Source organism: Peromyscus maniculatus, chromosome 19, assembly GCF_049852395.1.
Source record: "Peromyscus maniculatus bairdii isolate BWxNUB_F1_BW_parent chromosome 19, HU_Pman_BW_mat_3.1, whole genome shotgun sequence".
NCBI classification, from domain to species: domain Eukaryota; kingdom Metazoa; phylum Chordata; class Mammalia; order Rodentia; family Cricetidae; genus Peromyscus; species Peromyscus maniculatus.
Genome location: NC_134870.1, coordinates 22798140 through 22820774, shown reverse-complemented (window position 1 = coordinate 22820774; position 22635 = coordinate 22798140). Strand labels below are relative to the sequence as shown.

Here is a 22635-nt window from a genome sequence, read left to right as displayed (position 1 = left end):
ACAACAAAACCCTTCAACAAATCTATAATAAAAAGACAAATGATTCAATAGATAGAACACACAAATGAATTCTAAGTAAAAAAAAAAAAAAAAAACAGAGTTTTTATCCTATTAATGCAAGTGGTAAAGCTATGATTCCGAATATCCCTCATGTTAGGAGACAGCAGGTACTCACTGTGAGTAGAAAGAATAAACGATACAATCCCTTTGGAAGTTATATGGAAATATCTCTTCAAATTAAAAATGCTCATTCTCTGGCCCACCCCTCAAACCCTTAGCTATGCTACACAGAAATCCTTAGAGCCAGAGACCTAAGCAACATGTTTACTTAATTCAGCAGTGGTTTGTAATTACTGTGTGTGGGGGCGGGGGTCTGGGGGGAACAGAGGAAAACTCCCTAATTTTAGATATATGATAGACAGAGTAGATTGTAAGACATACAATGTGCAAGTGAAGACATTTCAAATTACAGACTTTCCTTTATGTAAAAAATTACCAAAACTCTACATTTCATTTTCTGTGGCTATGTACTGGGATCAAAAACTATTGTTAAAAACAAATCTGTCTGATATTTTTATAAGTAAAATGTCATCATATATGATGCATATTAAATTTCAAAAGTAAAGATTCAAGTTCCAAAGTAAGTAAGTACGCAGCGACTGATAAAATTTAAGAAAAATATGTACACCAAAATACTTTGTATTTTTTTTTCTTCTTCTCTTCCTTGATGTCAAATGTCTAAGGTTTTGGAGGGTTATTGACAAAATAATGTGGTAGCACTGTTTTAAGACATCTCTAATAAAAATGACAACAGGATCAAGCTTGCACTTTTACCTGAAAAGGGTAAGAAAATTTAGTTTATGATTTATGGAAGAAAAAAACCCACTTGAGTTCACAGCTCCTATCGTTCTGTTTTCCTTACTACAGTGTGGGGTTACATGCAGTTAGGCTTTACTGCAGCATTAAGCTACTGTCTGTCAAAGTCAGAACTTAAGCCGTCACTAACATTCACGTCACTGCCATTGATAAATTAATATAAAGTCAAATACAAAGTCAGTAAAAAGGAGGGTTGCATTTTCCTATAACTGACAAATTTTATCTCACACTAAAAGATCAAAAAGCACTTTAATAATACATTTCTGATTGGTTCGTTTTAATAAGTTTGATTCTACATTTGAGTGTGTGTGCGTGTGCGTGTAGATTAGAGGACAACTTGAAAGAATTAGTTCTCTCCTTCCACCACGTGGGGCCTAGGAATTAAACTTGGGCCTCTAGGATTGGTGGCAAGGTCCTTTAACCACTGAGCCTTCTTACCAGCCCCTCTTTGTATAGACTGTTCTTTCCTGGAAAGAAATCTGTAAAGTTCTCTAAGCTAATGCTGAGCAAGAGTACCCAGGTGCATTCTAGGAGTAGTTTTTAGAGCATGGGTCCTTAAGAATTGCTTACTCTTCGTCCGTTACTATTTGAGCAGGATCTCATGTATTCCAGGCTAGCCTCCAGCTATGGTTTCCCGTATCTTTCTAGTCTTCCAGCCTTTCCCTCTGGAGTGGTGGGATTGCAGGTGCACACCAGCAAGCCTGGTTTATACGGGCTCTGTGCTACATCTCCAGCCCCAAAAATTGCTTCATTCTAACTCCTGAGTTGCTAAAGCCTGGGCCATAGAAAAGAAAATGATGACGAGTATAGTCAGCAGTTTCTTCCCAAATAAACATGTCAGAGAAGGAGGAGAAACTGTGAAAGCCAGGCTCAGTGGAGCTTGGAATCTCCCTGTGCAAGTACCTGCTGCACCTCTTCCTGGTGCGCCTGCCTGGAGCAAGGACCTCTCACATTTTGATCTAACAAAAACTTGTTTAGGAAGGAGTCAACAGAGAAAGCTCTAGATCCTGTGCTATAAACTAGACGTGCTGCAGGTCCCAGACAACCTTACTTGGACTCTTCTGTAACACAGGAGGGCTGTACCACAGGTACCAGACATAAAGCACAGCTTCAAGAACCAACAATTTATGCTTCATCAAAAGCCACCCAGAAAAGAAACACTCATTTTTCTAATATTACAAAAAGCATTTTTAGAAATACATTATAGACCTGCTTTATTTGACACTGTCAATTTAATTCAGCAAAACTTCATACTAAATAGACACTATTATATGTAACATACTGAAAAAATACTAAATGGCAATAATTCAAAAAGCCTCATGTATGTGACTAGTGTGAAGGAACTCAGGTGGTTTTAGATCCCCTAGGTGTTCAGAGCATAAAGAAGGCATAGTTAGTTCTACAGCTACAAGGTGTTTTGCACTTAGAATACAGAACACTGCTGGTCAAGCATTGCCAGCACGTCCTTCCATACTGAGCTGGGAATGAAGACAAGTTCAACATTTCACATACAGCTTTGATTTCTGTAATCACTAAGTTTATTTTTTACAACAAAGCACTTTTGATATAATTTAAAATACACATGCTTTGATTGAAGAGAGACTGTAAATGAGTCCAGTCTTCTTCCACCTGCGATGACAACTTGACCAGTTCTTCTAACAGCACTGCCTCTGAAGGGAGCATTTTGAGGTGTAACTGGAAAGAAAAGTATGATGGTTAAGTTGGACATTTTACTTAAGAATATTAAAATTTTGATCTTTTTTTCTACCAAGGAACCTAAGAAAATAGTATCTAATTATTTCTTTCTGAAATGGTGGTTTATTGTTCTCTGATTTCCTGCTGTTCCATCAAACTGTTTTTTACTTCAAACTTTTTTTTTTTACTTCAGACATTTTTTAAGCCACAATCTCTCTTAACAGAACTAAGTAAGCTTCATTCTTCCACACCACAAACCCCAGTTACCAGAGTGTGCTTCCAGTTTTCTTCTCTATACCCCACTGATGATGGTCATTGATTTTAGTTTCTAAAGGTTTATGCAAATTTGTTTGTAGGGAACTAACATTTGGTAAACACAGGAAAACCTATAGACACAATCTGGGATTTCTTTAAAAAAACAACCTATCTGGTTCTGTGCAAGTATCCAGCTTGTAAATGAATTTAAAATACTTGTGTCTTCAGCACATTACATCACCATAGTGGACCCACAAAGCACATCTCTATTTCATTCATCAAAAACCAAGTTGTGCCAAATTACTTGAAACTGATGGTGGTGAATACTTTGATTTCAGCAGCAGACAAAAATGAACAAACAAAAGAACCCGACTTTCCCTTATGATCACAGGAAATTTTAAAAAAATGTAACTACTTAAAAAAGTTAAGGTTCAGTACAAGTAACAAACAGATGACAAATAGGGATAAAGTCAAAATTATGCCAAGTAATAAAATAAAGACTACAAAGCGCATAGCCCAGACAGCTACTGTTCAGTTACAGTTAGCCAGAGTATTCATCAGCCACATAATGAGTGGCTACCTATTTGACACTGTGGATGCGGAGCACGTCCATCTGTTGTAGAATATTATTTTAAGGTGTGTTACTTTGTTTAACTCTGTGAAGCTGTGTTACTGTGCCTGTCTAAAACACCTGACTGGTCTAATCAAGAACTGAATGGCCCAGCTAGCTCAGTCAGCAGAGCATGGGACTCTTAATTCCAGTGTCATGGGTTCATGCCCCACATGGGGCGCCAAAATGTTTTTTTCTTAATCTTTTGGGGGCCTGCCACCCAGCTTCCAAATAAATCACACATGGAGGCTTATTCTTGATTATGAATGCCCGGCCTTAGCTTGACTTAGTCTCTACCCAGCTTTTCTTAAATTATCCCATCTACCTTTTGCCTCTGGGCTTTTCCTGTTCTCTTACTTCTGTAAATCTTACTCTTATTCCATGGCTTGCTGTGTAGCTGGGTGGCTGGCCCCTGGAGTCCTCCTCCTTCCCTGCTTGGCTACTTCTTTCTTCACTCCTTCATATTTTTTCTTCTTTTTCCTCCCAGATTTCTCCTTCTATATATACTCTCTGCCTGTCAGCGCCACCTATTCTTTCTCCTGCCTTGTTATTGGCTGTTCAGTTCTTAGACCAGTCAAGTGTTTTAGACAGGCACAGTAACACAGCTTCACAGAGTTTAAAATGAAACATAAACAAAAGTAACACACTTTAAAATAATATTATACAACACCCATCTTTGCAGATTATTGTTTAATAACACTACGACAAAGGAAGGGAATTTCTCACATCTCACTCACCTTTAAAAACAATGCAAGGTATGCCTGGGCTAACTCAAAGTCACGCTTTCTGTCCAACATCATCCCGATCATTTTCAAAAAGGCTTGCATGACTTCTACGGAGCCACCATCATCGGGAGACAAGTTTCGCAGCTCTGTTTCAATTCCTGATGGGCCTAATTCTTTCAGAAGGTGAAGAGCAGCTTCATCTGCATTGTTGTAAAAGGAATCTAGTTATTTCTTACCATTACTTAATTTAAGAAGCTACACTCTTCCTTCATACCCCAAGCAATATATATGTAAATGGCATCAGAATTTCTTTCTGTGCATGTTTTTTTTTTTTTTCACATTACAGCACAATGAACCCCAAGGTTAATGAAACAGTAAAAATTTCAATAGCAGTAAAAGTACTAAAAGTCCTTAACGTTTTGCATTGTCAGGAATTTAAACTTTGCTGCTCTTAAAAAAAATCCCAAATCTTCACAGTAGACATTTCATTAATGATAAATCAATTAGAACAAAAAACCTGTAACATGAGGTCATCGAGGAACATACTGCACTATTAACAGTGACTACCACCAGGAACAGGATGAGGTAGGCGAATTACCTTTTCTTTCTGTCATTTGGTTATTAAGATACATCAACAATATAGAAACACACAAGGGGAGGACCTCAGCCCCTGTGCTATCAACCTCCTCTCGAGGTCAGCACTACCGTTTACTATGCATCCCATGAAAACACACTCAACACAACCAATGTTATCAGTCCCTTGCTATCTTAGTCTATGGTTTTAGCTTTTGAATCATGACAAAAATCTGATTGATCTTGTTTTCTGTCCTTTAGTATATCTTAAACAAATATTTATTCTTTATTCTTCAATAAACAAGACAATTAGTATCATTCTCTGACTTTCGCCCATGTGAACTCAAGTGATAATGGTATGAAACACAAGCATTCTGACCATAAAACAAGAAGATGAGTCAAATTTCTCAGGAGAGTGACCATTTTTAAAAATTGCTTATATTTACTATAAGCTACACAGTAACCTAAAAAGTTTAAATAAAATAAAATTTTCCTTTAAAATTGCATATAAAATTACCTAAAATCTTTATAATGTAGGTATTATAATAAATATATAATTACCTGAAATATCTGCCTTTGCTATATTAAGAACCACATTACTAAGCAGATTCTCAAATGATAACAAGGAGCTTGAGGTTCCCTGTTGGAACTGGCAATGCAGCACTGAAAAGCACATGCTGTCAGGGAGTTCACCTTCCAAACACAATCTGAGCTTCCATCCAGAAGGCTGGGAAGAGTCTCAATAGACTTACTATCAACATCAACTGAATTTAGTCACTCAGTCAGCATAACTGAACAGCTATGTTGCTATAGATTAGAGCCAAATTCTCAACACCTTTATTTTTACTTATTCTTTTATCTACTATGAACTCTGTTCAACTTTTCTCTCAGATAGACAGAACCAGAAATGAAGAAACTTGTTGAAATATTTCATAATATAACTTACACTGATTATTTACCAATCCTTCTTCAAGTTTCAGGTAGAAATTTGACTTTTGAGCCAAAATCCCAAGATTTACCACCTTTGACTTAAATAAAAACAAACACACATTATTTAAAGAACATAAATATTACTCAAATACAGCTTATAACCTAAATGATTCTTAATTTACTCTATGACAGTGGGAACTATACAAAGTGACACACACCCCATAGACGTACAGCACTGATCTGGTTCCTACCTGCTGGGGATCCCCATTCTGCTCAGGTACAGCAAACCTGGGTACAAGCCCAGGAACCGTTGGGATGAAAAATGGTGCTGACTGGGGTACTTTGGGTGGCTCTTTTGGTTTATTCTTTTTCTGATGAAGAGAAAATGAGGAGAAAAAAGACTAGTAAGTATTTATCCTATTAACAGTTTCGAATGTCTTAGCACAAGTGAAATTGAAAACAAACATCAAAATGAATAGTAGGAAGAAAACCTTTCCATGTAGAATGTTAAAATAAAATCATTTTCAACAATGCTGTAGCTAGCCTTCACCCAGGCTTCCAATGTATAAGTGCTGCTCGGGAGCAGCTCTAAGACAAGGTTCATGTTCACAAAATGAATTGCTATACTCAGTATCTCTTAACAAAACAAAATATAAACAACTTAACAAATTGCTAGTCTCCAGAAGAAAATTCAAAACCAGAAGTGCAGACTCCCCCATTAGAAATAATTTGCTAAGATTTTGGAGAAATATGACCTTAATTCTTTTTTTGTTTTGTTTTGTTTTTCAAGACAGAGTTTTTCTGTAGCCTTAGCTGCCTGGAACTCACTCTGTAGAGCAGGCTGGCCTTGAACTTGTAGAGATCCGTCTGCCTCTATACTGCCCAAGTGCTAGAATTAAAAGTGTGGGCATCACCACCTAGAGACCTCGATTCTTTTAATTTTGTTGGAATTTTAACATTTTTTTTTGGGGGGGGGGGATAATTCCTGCCTCCTCCTCCTTCTTTTTTTTTTCCTGTTTTTTCTTTTTTTCTTTTTTGAGACAGTTAAGCTTTGGCACCTGTCCTGGAACTCACTCTGTAGACTAGGCTGGCCTCGTACTCACAGAAATCTGCCTGGCTCTGCCTTCCGAGGGAATTTTAACTTTAATACTTTTAAAAGGAAAATACTATTGCCAATTTATAAAATATTTCATGTTGTAAAAATTCCACTGAAGTTTCTATTGTCAGAATTTCTATTTTATACAAAATTGTTTTTATTTTTTTCATTATGAGCATGTGTGTGTGTGTGTGTGGGGGGTTGTGCCCTTGAGTACAGTGACCACAGAGACCAGAAGAGGATAACAGATCCCCTAAAACTGGAGTTACAGGTGGTTTTGAGACCCAATGTGGGTGCTGAGGACTGAACTCGGGTCCTCTGTAAAGTAGTACCTGCTCTTAACTATAGAGCCATTTCTCTAGCTGGCCAAGTTTCTTCAAATTGTTCTGTCCTCAGGGACAAATGGGCTCCCTTTGTTTTCACCACTACAGTATCATCAGACATCCCTAGTCCTGCCTCATGAACTCACTTGCTGACTCTGGCACAGAAAGCTCTGAAAGTCTTAGCAGCAGAAAGAACATGGAACGGTAAAAGGTTAATTGTGGCTTAATAATAATAATAATAATAATAATAATAATAATAATAATAAAAACCCTAGTATAACTTTCTTAAACATAGCAGTAACACACACATATATTTAGATAACAACTTTTCTTTCTTTTGTTTTGAAAGCAAGAAATATAACTTATTAGACCAGATATTAAAATAGCCTGGTCTAAAAGCCCTGCAGTCACGGATTGCTTCTGCTACAAGCCAACACCTGCAGTGTGCTTAAGTGGACATAGAGAAGGGACCTCTGTGATGACATCCATAAAACACCATTCGTCAAACAGCAGAGCCTGATAGCCATTCCCTCAGACCCTCAAAGCAGGAAATGCTGCTGGAGTACAGGCTGGGACGCAGACTCAAGACTACTACAATATTACCTTGATAACATCAAGATTCAGAAGGTTTTTCCAGCGTGACTCAGGGAGAAGTGACAGAGTCACAAGGTGCTCACTCAACTGTTGTGGCGACTCATACTCTATCATTTCATCACTTGGCTCAATCTGTTCTTCCAACACTTCCGGACCTTAAAACAGACGCGCAGGTAAGACAAATGAAGGCCAAAGCTCTATCATATAGAAGAACCAAATTCATCCCACATTCATTTGTATTTTATAACATTCAATCAATGTAGCTTTGCAAACTCTGTTCCCATATTTCCTTTGCTTATTCCCTTTTCCTTCTTTCCTCCTGTTAATTATAATTCTCATCAGTAGACTTCAAATACTTTCACAGTGGCATATTTTATATCTCAAAGATATATCATCAGTTATGGCTTTCTATAAACTGAAGTCATTCAACATATTTTAAATCAGGTAAAAAAAAAACTTTGAATGCATTACATTTTGATTTTTTTGTGGCAATAATCCAACAGATTTTTAATACACCTCAGAAATTATTTTGTTATTTTGTGATTACCTTGGGTTTGACAAGTCCCAGGAAGCATCACTACCGAAGGGACATAATCTGGAGGAAGTGGTCGTAGGGAGACAACTGAATAGAGGGAAATATTCGACCTGAGCAAGCAAAAAGCAAGTATTTTATAACAGCAGCATTACTACAGAAACATTATCTTCAGAGAAACTTTAATATCTGGTAATGATCTCGAATTTGGCCAGAGACTACAATGGTTAACTAGTTAATACCTCAAAAGAGACTATTAATTTGAAAACGTTATCATAAAAAAGCTGTATAAAAACATGAATGGGGCTGGAGACAGTAGAGCAGTTAAGAGCACTGGCTGCTCTTCAGGAGGACTGGGAGAAATTCCAGCACTAACGTGGGTGTTTTACAACTGTCTGTAACCTCAGTCCCAGCAGATCCAATGCCCTCTCTGGTCTCTGCAGGCACTGTGTGCATGTGGTGCATAGACAGACATGCTAGCTAACCACGCACACATTAAATAAAATAAATGACGTTTCCGATTTTGTGAGACAGGGTCTTACTATGCAGCCGTGGCTAACTTGGAACCCATCATGCATAGAGCAGGCTGGTCTTGAGCGCTGGGATTAACGGCTTGCACAACCACGGCAAGCCTGAGTGTTTTGAACATAGTACAAAAACTTGTTGACAAGAGACTAGTAGCAGATAGTATTTTAATAGGATAAAATAACTTCCATATAGCATTTCACAAATACCAATCTTTACTAAAAAAAAAAAAAAAAAGCACGGCAAAAAGAAAGCTTGGGAAAGTGAGCTAAAGTGAATACCATAATTATATTCTTGGGCGCATTAAATAGCTGTCAGGTGGCCTTTTCTAAAAGGGCGAAGTAATCATGCTTCTGTTATGCATCTGCAAAGCAGCCCCTAGGTGAGTGCTCAGGATAGAAATATCTGTACTAAAGTAGGGGCAGATTTCCCTATACTTACGATATGAAACTCAATGGAAAACTGGGAACTCGGGTCCCAAGTCCTCTTATCAGCCGTACTCTATGGAGAAGCACCACAGCTCCATCCTCCCCCAACTGCTACTAATCTGTGAAGTGCTCAAGCTTCACTGATTGCAGATGACACCACATTTTACTTTTTAAGATGGACAAAATGATAATTCAAATTGTCTTTTCCCCCCATTAAAACTGGAACATATTTTATAACTAGAAAAGACTGATAAGGTAGACTACACATGCAGTCCCAACACTCATCAAATTGAGACGGGAGGATTACAAGCTTAAGACCAGCATGCAATAAATATACAAATTTCAGGACAGCTAAAAGAATTGGGTTTATAAACCCAAGAAAGAAATAAAATCTTTCTAGTTGCATGCAACTAGAATCCATCTTAGGAAGCATTTTGCTCATGTGTGCCTTACTTTATATTATAAAGCACACTAAAGTTCAGAAGTGACTAGCAAAGGTCATACAGTTACACAGTGGGTTAAGTCCTAATGGGAACTTCCTTTTCTAATCTTTGAAATCTCTTTAGCAAATAAATCTAATCTTTGAAAGTCCTTTAGCCAATAAAAGACATTTAATAACAGACATAAATGATGTAATTTAGAATGTAAACTTGAGCAAAGCTGTCAAATTATCAAGTATCAGTTGTAGATTCATGGTAGATTACTTAGTCTATGTGACAGTTGGATATAAAAACAAACGAAATGGCAACTTTAACCACCACTGATTTTGACCATTGTCATCTTCCTCCTCCTCCTCCTCTTCCTCCTCCTCCCCAAAATAAAGAGGTAGTGTATGAAAGAACTCACCACAGGTAAATCCCAAGGTGATCCACATGGGAAGTTGCTAGAAAGTCTCCAGTTGGGGACATGGTGACATTGAGAGGAGCCGAGTCCAACAGGAAGCAGTCAATAAGGCTACAAAGAGAAGTTTAAGTACTTAAGCTCTACTTGTAGAGGTGTACTCTTATTTATTTATTTATTTATTTATTTAATTTTAGTTTTTCGAGACAGGGTTTCTCTGTGTAACTTTGGTGCCTGTCCTGGATCTCCCTCTGTAGACCAGGCTGGCCTTGAACTCACAGAGATCCTCCTGCCTCTGCCTCCCGAGTGCTGGGATTAAAGGCGTGCGCCATCACTGCCCAGCTGTAGAGGTGTACTTTTAAAAAAAAGTATTTTTTTACTAAGATAACAAGCAACAAAAGTTGGGGAAAAAGTATTTTGCTTTTTACAAATTATAGCCAGAAAGAGCACTAAGCACTGCTTTGTCAACTAAGCTGCTATGTGACAACAGACAACTGGGAAGAACCAAAACAGTAAACAGACTGATAAACTGGAGAAGATTCAACAGTAAGGAGAACACAAGAAATACTGTTTTTCTTACCCCAGTTTTGGTACACTATATATTGTGAACAATTTTAAAGACATCACACATCACACACTGAGAGTAGGGAGGGACCATTATGCAAAGAATACCAACACAACCTGCACATCTTGATAGTGAGCCACTGAATGTTTTTGAGGAGATGATTTCATAAGGAAATTCCCCATCAGAATAATGCAGAATACATTTGAACAGGAAGAACAGTGGGATTGCAGTAGTAATCATCTAGCAGTAAAAATCTCCAAAGGATGGTTAGTGACTGCAGGAAGTCCAAGTAGGCCAGGGGGCAAGAGAACGTCTAGAGCAGAGGCTCCTCAGCCTGCTAGGAGGAAGAACACCTTCAGGAAGCGCAGGCGACTTCTTGTTGTTGTTTTTAAAGATTTACTTATTTTACTTATGTGTAGGAATGTTTTGCAAGCATGCATGTATGTGCACCATGTGTATGCCTGCTGGATTCCTTGGAACTGGGGTTATGGATGGTTGTGAGCTACTATGTGTATTAAAAATCCAACCCCAGTCTTCTCTGCAAAAGCAACAAGTACTCCTAACTGCTGAGCCACCTCTCCGGCCCCAAAGTAGACTAGTTTTAAAATTATAAAAACAAACAAACAAACAAGTCAAAGACAATGCATTTTTCATGGAAACATATAACAAATGTCTGAAGTTCAGGCTCTATGCTCATACATGTGATTGAAGAGAGACAATAACACCTAAGCTGTGCCCTGCTCCTGTATTTTGTGCTTACAAGTATCCTGTTGTGGGCACTTGAGTGGAGTCACTAATGCAATCTTTACCAGCGTGTGAGACACAATCATCTTTCCCTATAGATCAGAAAATCAAGTCTCAGCGAGATTTAAAAATTTCCTAAGATAGAAAGCAACTGACCTAGATTTAAGCCCAAGCAGACTGCACTTTTAACCACATCATTACAATAAAACCATAGCCGTAATTAAAGATACACAAGCAGTGTATGGGATATACCATGAGCAGTGCAACTGTCCATGTCAGCTCTTCAGGGAAGACATTAAGTGACAAACCCAAAATGAGAGGGGAAAAACCAACCAACCAACCAAACAAACAAAAACTAGCAAATGCCAAACTGTGTGTGTTCAAGATAATCACTGTTGGCCAATTCTCTGTTATAGGAAAGAGAGGCGATAAGCGGTCTGGCTTCTGCTTAAGCCTGCATGGGAAACTCACAAGAAACACTTGTAGGGGACGTAAGACAAGGAAGCAAAGTGCTCAACCACTTAAAAGCCAGTGGTGATTAAATGTCAAATCATTTCTCTTCATTCACACAACCTGGACGACTCAGAGCAGACAGTATTATCCCAGCATATAATAAGGCACACCATTTCCTCATTTGTTACTTCTCCCTTGTCCTGAAGCACAGCAGAGGTTGAAGTATGTAGGGTGAAACCCCTACCATGTTTGAGTCCGTCTGTTCAGAAAATGAACTGCTTGAGCAAACTTGTTCCATTTGAGATTTCAATGTTGTCAGTTCCATTGTGCAACTTCATTTCTACAGCTGGAGTGTGTGGGTGGACTGGCCCTCCACTGTGGTGTAAAGCACCGCACTGAGGAAGCAGTTTCCACACATACAGCATATTTCCACCATCACCTACGCTCACAAAACTTCAGTGTGCAAGCTTAATCCCAGCCAGAAGTGTCCTGATAACCCTAGAAAATGACAAGTCCCGGGTATGCTGTCATTTTTCCTGATGGACATTAGGAACAGTCGCATTCAGGGGGATCTAATCTTTTAACATCAGAGCCTTGCATATACAAAGGAACATTAAGTTATTTCTATCAATCCAGAAAACTGAACTGGTGTTAGCATATTCTATTGCTGAAGTGATGGAATCACTTTCCACAGGAATTTTCACTAAGGAGAACAAATGGATGGTTCTGCCTTAAGAGAAATGTTAAAACAGTATTGTCTTCCAATTTGTCTCATGCTAAAGTTCCACGGAATGTAAAGCTGAGGAAGGAACAAGAAAACCAAATGCAAACTTCTTCTATAAAGCCATTTAATCATATGTATTTCTCATCGCCTAGAGAGTTAGCCTGAATGTCGAGTAGATCAGAAACCAGAATAGAACACGGGAGTGGTGTCGCATTAGCTGACTGACGTAACTTCAGGGATTATGAAGTCTACTTACACTTGCCATCAGTGAGGTCAAAGGGTGCTTTAAAGAGGAGCAGCCCCAGATGGACAGCTGCAGGGCACTACACTCAAATATTCACTCAGGCATCACCTCACTTTTTAGGTTACATAACAATATACTCATTTGTAGCTTTAATTAAGGATACTTATTTTTATTTTATGTGTAAGAATGTTTTGACTGAATGTAAATATGTATTTCATATCATGTAGTGCTTGCCGAGGCCAGGAGACAGTGTCTGGAACTGGAGTTACAGACAGCTATAAATCACCTTGTGGGTGCTGGGAACCAAAACTAGGTCCTCTACAAGAACAGCAAGTGCTCTTAACTGCTGAGCTCTCTCTCCAGTCTGAGTATATTCATTCTTCAAATACTTACCATGCTACATAAATGATGAAAATGTTAATGAAGGAAAAACAAAGAACCAAAGGTTGCTGTTCTGGTATGTTTTTAAAAGGTGGAATCTAAATAGCAGCTTCCTAAGCTTCTACACTGAGACACCAGCACTTCTCTATCACCTGTCTCCTACACTGAGACACCAGCACTTCTCTATCACCTGTCTCCTACACTGAGACACCAGCACTTCTCTATCACCTGTCTCCTACACTGAGACACTGACACTTCTCTATCACCTGTCTCCTACACTGAGACACCAGCACTTCTCTATCACCTGTCTCCTACACTGAGAACCGACACTTCTCTATCACCTGTCTCCTACACTGAGACACCAGCACTTCTCTATCACCTGTCTCCTACACTGAGACACTGACACTTCTCTATCACCTGTCTCCTACACTGAGACACCAGCACTTCTCTATCACCTGTCTCCTACACTGAGACACCAGCACTTCTCTATCACCTGTCTCCTACACTGAGACACCAGCACTTCTCTATCACCTGTCTCCTACACTGAGACACCAGCACTTCTCTATCACCTGTCTCCTACACTGAGACACCAGCACTTCTCTATCACCTGTCTCCTACACTGAGACACCAGCACTTCTCTATCACCTGTCTCCTACACTGAGACACCAGCAGTTCTCTATCATCTGTCTCCTACACTGAGACACTGACACTTCTCTATCACCTGTCTCCTACACTGAGACACCAGCACTTCTCTATCACCTGTCTCCTACACTGAGAACCGACACTTCTCTATCACCTGTCTCCTACACTGAGACACCAGCAGTTCTCTATCACCTGTCTCCTACACTGAGACACTGACACTTCTCTATCATCTGTCTCCTACACTGAGACACCAGCACTTCTCTATCACCTGTCTCCTACACTGAGACACTGACACTTCTCTATCACCTGTCTCCTACACTGAGACACCAGCACTTCTCTATCACCTGTCTCCTACACTGAGACACCAGCACTTCTCTATCATCTGTCTCCTACACTGAGACACTGACACTTCTCTATCACCTGTCTCCTACACTGAGACACTGACACTTCTCTATCACCTGTCTCCTACACTGAGACACCAGCACTTCTCTATCACCTGTCTCCTACACTGAGACACTGACACTTCTCTATCATCTGTCTCCTACACTGAGACACTGACACTTCTCTATCACCTGTCTCCTACACTGAGACACCAGCACTTCTCTATCACCTGTCTCCTACACTGAGACACTGACACTTCTCTATCATCTGTCTCCTACACTGAGACACCAGCACTTCTCTATCACCTGTCTCCTACACTGAGACACCAGCACTTCTCTATCATCTGTCTCCTACACTGAGACACTGACACTTCTCTATCACCTGTCTCCTACACTGAGACACTGACACTTCTCTATCACCTGTCTCCTACACTGAGACACCAGCACTTCTCTATCATCTGTCTCCTACACTGAGACACTGACACTTCTCTATCACCTGTCTCCTACACTGAGACACTGACACTTCTCTATCACCTGTCTCCTACACTGAGACACCAGCACTTCTCTATCACCTGTCTCCTACACTGAGACACTGACACTTCTCTATCATCTGTCTCCTACACTGAGACACCAGCACTTCTCTATCACCTGTCTCCTACACTGAGACACTGACACTTCTCTATCATCTGTCTCCTACACTGAGACACTGACACTTCTCTATCATCTGTCTCCTACACTGAGACACCAGCACTTCTCTATCACCTGTCTCCTACACTGACTCTATCATCTGTCTCCTACACTGAGACACTGACACTTCTCTATCACCTGTCTCCTACACTGAGACATTGACACTTCTCTATCACCTGTCTCCTACACTGAGACACCAGCACTTCTCTATCACCTGTCTCCTACACTGAGACACCGGCACTTCTCTATCACCTGTCTCCTACACTGAGACACCAGCACTTCTCTATCACCTGTCTACTACACTGAGACACTGACACTTCTCTATCATCTGTCTCCTACACTGAGACACCAGCACTTCTCTATCACCTGTCTCCTACACTGAGACACCAGCACTTCTTTATCATCTGTCTCCTACACTGAGACACCAGCACTTCTCTATCACCTGTCTCCTACAGAGACACTGACACTTCTCTATCACCTGTCTCCTACACTGAGACACCAACACTTCTCTATCACCTGTCTCCTACACTGAGACACTGACACTTCTCTATCACCTGTCTCCTATACTAAGACACTGGTCCTGGGGCTGGAGAGATGGCTCAGAGGTTAAGAGCACTGGCTGTTCTTCCAGAGGTCCTTAGTTCAATTCCCAGCAACCACATGGTGACTCACAACCATCTGTAATGAGATCTGGCTCCCTCTTCTGGCCTGCAGGCATACATGCAGAACACTGTATACATAATAAATAAATAAATAAATAAATAAATAAATACATAAATCTTAAAAAGAAAAAAAGAGACACTGGTCCATTCTTAGAGAGCATGACACAACCTGAACAAAGCTGATATGGAAGGTCTTCCTCTTGTGTTTATCATTTTGCTCAGCCATTTACAGTGCAATCCCTTGGGCAAATTACTGAATCTCTTTAAGCCTCCTTTTCCTAACTTGTTCAACAGACATAATAATAATAGTAATAGTAATAATAATAATAATAATACCACCGTGTTTACTGGGACACGAAAGAAGCGGAAGGGCAGAAGTACCCAGTACCAGTGTAATGCCAGCTTAGTTAACATTAAACAGCATTTGTTGTTTGATATCGCCTTTCATGTTCCATTCCAAATTTCAGTCTAAGAATTACTTGTTTTTTTCTTTAATAAATATTCCTTTGTCAAATTGGTGATTTCACTTTTTTCTAAAACTCAATGTCTTGTTTCTTGCTTGTGCATTAACCTTAAATAGTGTTCATCTAAAACATACATACTTAAAAAAAAGTTGAAACCTTACCAGATTTAAATCTACTCAACTAATTACTAAAATAAAATGTTCAGCAAATAGGCTATTGCTGAATCAAAGCTTCAAGGCTTTAAATGCTACTTTCAGATCCTAGTTTTCCCTTCCAAAGATAAACTTGCTACCAAAAAAGTCACTGTTCTTATTTTAATTCTAATTCTATGAAACTCATTTTCGGGGAACTGCAACAGGCCAAGAGGTAATAGATTACCAGTATTTCTAAGTATCTTCAAACTTCTGTGCTTCAGTCTTCAAGCTAAGCTAAACTAACTACACTTTGCTTCACTCTACAGTAAGTGAGAAGGGATACACCTGTAGACAAAAGTCCCCAGGGATTACGGTGGACTCACTCACTGGTTCCTCAGCTGTGCTCACTCTCAATCAGATGCACATGCTAGAAGGTGGGTGTGATTTCTGCCTATAGCAAAGTTACAGGGAAATGAGAAATACGGGTTTTTCCTTCCTAAAGGTCAGACTGCTTGCACATTTGAAGTTAACCAATTCCTGAGAATGTGCTGGATTAGCAGTGAGTTCCACTCAGCAAACAGATTTCTGATACTGCCATATCATTGAGAAAAAAGAGAGAAAAATAATATCGAGGAAAGCTATGGTCTTTCAGTTTTTAATGAAATTCAGTATGAACAATAGCAAAATTCCTCAAAATAAAATTTGGGCTCTACTTTAGAGTGCCAAGACCACACGGGTTTTCTCAAGATTTACACACACCACTTGTGTATCTCTGTTTTGCAGAAATGAGTAAGAGATTTGCATTTACCTTGCTCATTTGATTTGTCATATGCTACTGCCTGACACTGAAGACATCAACAACACTCAACAAGCAAAACATGCCAACTACATAGCAATAAACAACAGGCAAAAGTCACATGTTCAGACAGCGATGAGAAATCATCCGAGGGACTTACAAATGAACTCACCAGCCAGATGGGAGGTCCCAAGTCCTAACAGAGCAATCCATTGCAGCACTTATTAACCAACGGCCATCAGGACTGAACGTCTTCAAAACAAAACAAATATATATTTGAATGTATTTTTATACATTATATATATTTCTATATATACTATATAGGTATGCCTATATAGACACATGTATACACATGAATACCTTAAAGCATACAAAACTTGAAAGGATTTTAAGTTTCATGAAATGATAAATGTGACTGTGCAAAATTCAGACTTTTAGTTTACATAAATAAAAATATATTTCCTATTTATCACTTCTCTGGGGCTTACATAAATATTAGGTTTTTAAGTGAATCAAATCAGGTTCATGAAATTAACTTTGTACCAATATTTATAGCACTATTTATTTACCTAAAGAATTAATAAACTATGACTACATATCATTATTAAAAGTAAATTTTAAAAAATATTCAAATATTCTGAAACTGTGGTTAGAGATATTCTGTACTCTAATTTCAGCTGTAAAGATTTGTAAATAAAACAATGTTGCTTCTCTGAAAACTGTATCTATTGTACTCAACCCTAGGAATTTATCTAAATCACTATGATTCTAAAGATAGAGAATGAAAATTCTATTAAAACCATGTTAACAAAGAAATCCTACTTTTACAGTTAGGAAAAAAAAAAAAAAAAAAAAAGGAAGAAAAATAAACCTTTTCCCTGTAACAAAACTTTTATTTCCAAGAATGAGCAAAAACATTTTCAAAACACACTGAGGTAACAGATTTCTGATGCCACTTTAAATATTTGTTTCTAGCCATAAAAGGATGGACAAGAGCTCCTTCTCCATGTAGTGTTGAGAGCCTTAGCTTAGAAGTGGAAAAACTCCAAAGGAAAAATTAAAATTTATATATACCACAAGGATTATTTATTAGCAAATGTTACCGAAGTAAACTCAAAGCTTATCTATTCATCAGGCTGCAGCCAAGATTACCAAAACTCAAACTTTAGGTGTGGACAGCTCAGTCTAGGGGTGGTGCAGACAGTGGAGGATGGGAAAACCTGGCTCTCAGAGACAGGCTTGTGTTACAAAACTAACACGAGGGATTAAATGGAAGTGAACACCTCCGAGCAGGAGAAACTACAGACACAAATGGGGAAGTAAAAGCTACAAAGGAATAAATAGGAAGAGCAAGCTGACAACAACAGATGTTTTTAAAATGCTACTTCATCATAATATCCCATTCCTACCCTGGTTCCTCCATATACTGTCAAAACAAAACCTGCTGAAGGCAGATTTTCTCCAAGTTGCACAATGTAATAATTCCCTAAACCAATTTCTCCTACTTTTAAAGGAAAGGGTAAAGGACTGTCAATTCTGACTTCTGCTCATTAAGTAATATGGTTGTTAAATACTAGCTTTAGCACTGAGCAGTTACCATTTTCTGATTTTTTTCTTTACAAATAAATAAATCTGCAATTAATACTAGATGATACCATATACTCAATACGGTCCTCAGTTAACAATTTTAAAGGTTTTAGGTTTATTTAAATATAATATACTTTAAAATCTGCTTATGTTTTAACAATGTCACACATCTCCTTTGAGAAACATAAAGAAAACTTCTTATTTTTATTGAAACCTTTTGTAGTTTAGTTATATAAATTCTAGAGTACATAATGGGGGAACCCACAGAGACAGCTGGCCTGAGCTGCTGGGAGCTCATGGATTCTGGACCGACCTAGGCCCTCTGCATGTGTGTGACAGTTGTGTAGCTTGGTCTGTTTGTGGGACTCGTAGCAGTGGGATCAGGACCTGTCCCCGGCACTTGAGCTGACTTTTGAGAAACTATTCCCCATGCTGGGTTGCCTTGCCCAGCCTTGACACAAGGGGAGGAGCTTGGTCCTGTCTCAACGTGATATGCCATGCTTTGTTGACGCCCAAGGGAGGCCTGCCCCTTTCTGCATGGAGATGGAAGAGGATGGGAGGTGGGGGGAGGGAACCAGAGGAGAGGAGGGAGGGAACACTGTGGTCAGTATGTAAAATAAATGGAAAAAAATTTAATAAAACTTAATAAAAAATTCTAGAGTAATATATCAGAACAAATCTATTGTTCGACTACATAAATTCATTACAAATAGAAAAAAAAAGTAAATTCTCTCAGCTCATTTTAAAACTAAATGAAAAATGATATATTCACACTCAATGGAAAATTCACTCTACAAAGTATATATCTGACTTTATTTAAAGACAAAATAAACTCTGGCATTTATACTTCAATTTGATAGTATCAATTCCTTGCATAATAATAAACCATTTCCCAAAGGTTTCTTAAAATCTCTTTAAAAGTTAGCCTGAAAATTAACACTCATTTTGAAAATCTTAAGAAAATACAGATTCAATTACTTGAACATCTTTATTCTAAACAGAAGGGGAAAGGAGTGAGGTTATTTCAAAAGCTGTTTTGTTTTTACCATGTCATTTATTTGGCCTTGGTGTCCAGAGAACTCTCTGACAATCTTCCTAGTTTCTATGTCTAGAACAGTGATGGAGAAGTCATCCAAGGCAAGCCCCAGAATGCCACTGGGAAGACAAATGCAAATAAAGACAAGTTTAATAAACAAAGAAAAAACATTGGAACCCGAATTTTGTTCATTAAAATATATCTTTATATATAGGAAATAAATATAAATATATATATCTTTATATAGGAAATTAAACTATATGAAGTTATTTACCAAAATGCTTTTGGTTTCTTCCCACTTGGTAATTTGCTTTGCTTACGAGTTTTCACTAAAGACAAATATGTTTACCTGTCCCTATGGAGCAGCATCATATTTGGAGATGAATCAAGGCTCAAAGAGTGGATTAAAACCTTGCTTTTAAAGTTCCAGAATTTGAGTAATCGTTCACTACCAGCTGTAACTGTCAGCTGGTTTAATCCATCCACCGCAACACCTCTAACAGAACCTGTATGAGCTTTTAAATACATGTTGAAAGAAAAGAGAAATCAGGATTGGCAGTATCAACAGTAGACCAAGTGACTCTTTTATCCAAACACCTCAGGTCTCATTAGTGATAAAACCTACAATCTTGAAATTAAACTGAATTACAGTTTAATTATTAGACTGTTCAAGCAAAAACATTTGATTCCATGAAAAATAATTTAATAAAATTCCCCCTAATGTATTCATGACTTTCTTCCCTTTGAATATTTTAATACGGTGGGTTTTTATTTTGTTCTTGAAGACAGGGTTTCTGTGTAGCTCTGGCAGTTCTGGAATGCCCTCTGTAGACCAGCATGGCCCTGAACTCAAAAATCTGACTGCCTCTGCCTCCCAAGTGCTAGGTTTAAAGATCTGTGAAACCACTGCCTGGCTTCAATATGGTGCTTATATCATATATAACAATATCTGCCTCATAGAGTTGTAGAAACCCATCTAAATCTTATTTTTAAAAGAGGAAAAAGATCCAATACCTTTATCATCTCCAAAACTTCCTCGATGTATACCAGACTGCATGTTATACACATCTACAGTTCCTGATGAGAGGCCAATTATTGCAAAGTTTCCACAGGACGTTATATCTACTGCCTTTAGGCAAAAGAAAAAAAGAGAAACAATTCTATTTCTGTTTTAATTAAGTGTGAAGAAATTATCTAAGGCAACAAAATATAACTAGTTAACTGAAATTTACAAACAGAAGGTTTTATAGTTATTTTCAGAGTTGACATAAAACTGAAAACATAATAAATACCTATTAGAAACCAAAAACATTTTAATTGTGACAAATAGAATATATAAATATATATAAAACTATATATATATAATATATATATAAAACACTGGATAGAACACATCAATTTATATGCAGTTTATGTAAAATAAATATCTTAATACTCTAAATATCAGTATGTGTCAACAAGCTGCTTTTTTTTCTCTAAGTCAAAAATACAAGATTATCTATCTCTTGTTTGGGGTCATGGCCAGAGAAATCACTGGATGCTAATGTGTAAATTACATGTTATTTACCCAAAAGACAATACAAAAGACTCACACACAAATAAATAAATGGCTGGCTTCTAAGACTTAAGTAGAAAATATTTAATTAAAGTTTACTGTACTGGTAACATAAAATTTACACATCATTATGCAAGATGTACTTCTATAGCACTGCATAAGAATGTTGAATGTATTTATATTTCTCTAAATAACAGAGCTTACAAAAAAAGGAAACAAAACATTATGTTTAAAAACATTCTATCTTTGAAAATGGAATACTTAGTCTTACCCAGTTTTGAGTACCTCACATCGAAGTAGTATTATAGAGTGTACCCTCAGGAACTAAGGCATTACTTACAAGTAAAAAAGGTCCCTATGGTCCCTTGCATTTATTTAATAGTATCTGCCACTGTTAGAAAACCTACTTCTAGTAATTTCCTTTTCTAATTAATTCATTCAAATATATTACCTAAGATAGAATAAGCAAAGCAAAACTAAAATGCATGAAGGCAACCTCTGAGTGGTAACCTTCAGAGCAGACTTTCTAACAGCTGGTCCTGCTTATTCTGTACTGGTTATTGGCTTTGCTCCAGGTAGTTGAGCTGTCAGACAAATGATTCAGCACCACTTAAGATCCCACAATATCCGTCCACCAACCACAGAGGTACACACATTACACTCTGAGTGATCACTGTATCTGTAAATTACAATTGTACATTTAAATCCCAGCCTGATCACTTACTACTTTTACTGGACTTAGACGTGTTACTTACTACGTTAAGCCTCAGTCTTATTGTTATAGTACCAGCTAACAATGGACTATAGCAAGAGATTATTGTGAGGATAAATGAAATAGGTGTTCGTAAAACATTAGCTGTAGTCATCTTCACTACTTACACAAAAACTGTTATTCAACATTTTTGCAGATAGACTTCCTAAAGAAGCTTAAGATCTCTGAGGTTTAGAAATCCATAAAAAATGCTTAAGATTTGCTTTTCATACAAGAAAATACTGCATACATACTTGTAAAGCAATTTGCACAAAATAGGGTGAAACACTGAATTATATACTTTAATAAGCATTTTCAATCAAAAGCAGAGATATCCACTAAGAATCATTAGAATAAACAAGTACATCAAGGTCACAAGGCACAAGGATATGCAAATGTAAGTTGTATCTCAATACATTAGTACTCAGTATAATTTAAAAGCAACCCCACTTATAATAGCAAAAATTAAAAAAAAAAAAAAATCTTAATTGTCTTTCTGTAAAATTCTTAGGACCAAAAGAGCCAAACTAGTCTTTGGACAAGAAACACTTGGAGGAATCACACTTCCTGTCCCTAAACCTTCCTACAACACAAACTAAGACAGGGCAGTAGCTGTTAAAAATAGACACATAGAGCCGGGTGGTAGTGCACACCTTTAATCCCAGCACTCAAGGGAAGAGGCAGGCAGTCTGTGAGTTCAAGGCCAGTCTGGTCTACAGAGCGAGTTCCAGGACAGCCAGGACTACAGAGAGAGAAAGCCTGTCTCAAAAAACAAAAACAAACAAACAAAAACCCCAAAAAAAGAATATACACATACAGAGAGCCAAG

At 38.0% G+C, this 22635-nt stretch overlaps 1 protein-coding gene across 1 annotated transcript in view; it reads right to left on the bottom strand.

Moving 5' to 3' along the window:
• Nucleotides 1-2391: 2391 nt before the first annotated feature.
• Nucleotides 2392-22635, bottom strand: part of Wdr36 (WD repeat domain 36) — a 35048-nt gene continuing 14804 nt past the window's right edge. Inside the window, exons 13-23 of the mRNA XM_006977931.4 lie at nt 20516-20630; nt 19851-20016; nt 19512-19620; nt 17051-17130; nt 10009-10116; nt 8225-8322; nt 7687-7832; nt 5916-6035; nt 5681-5762; nt 4174-4361; nt 2392-2571 (exon numbers count right to left, since the gene is read on the bottom strand). Of these exons, the coding sequence (XP_006977993.1) occupies nt 2422-2571; nt 4174-4361; nt 5681-5762; nt 5916-6035; nt 7687-7832; nt 8225-8322; nt 10009-10116; nt 17051-17130; nt 19512-19620; nt 19851-20016; nt 20516-20630 (1362 nt within the window). The 3' untranslated portion in view covers nt 2392-2421. The remainder of the gene's footprint in view (nt 2572-4173; nt 4362-5680; nt 5763-5915; nt 6036-7686; nt 7833-8224; nt 8323-10008; nt 10117-17050; nt 17131-19511; nt 19621-19850; nt 20017-20515; nt 20631-22635) is intronic.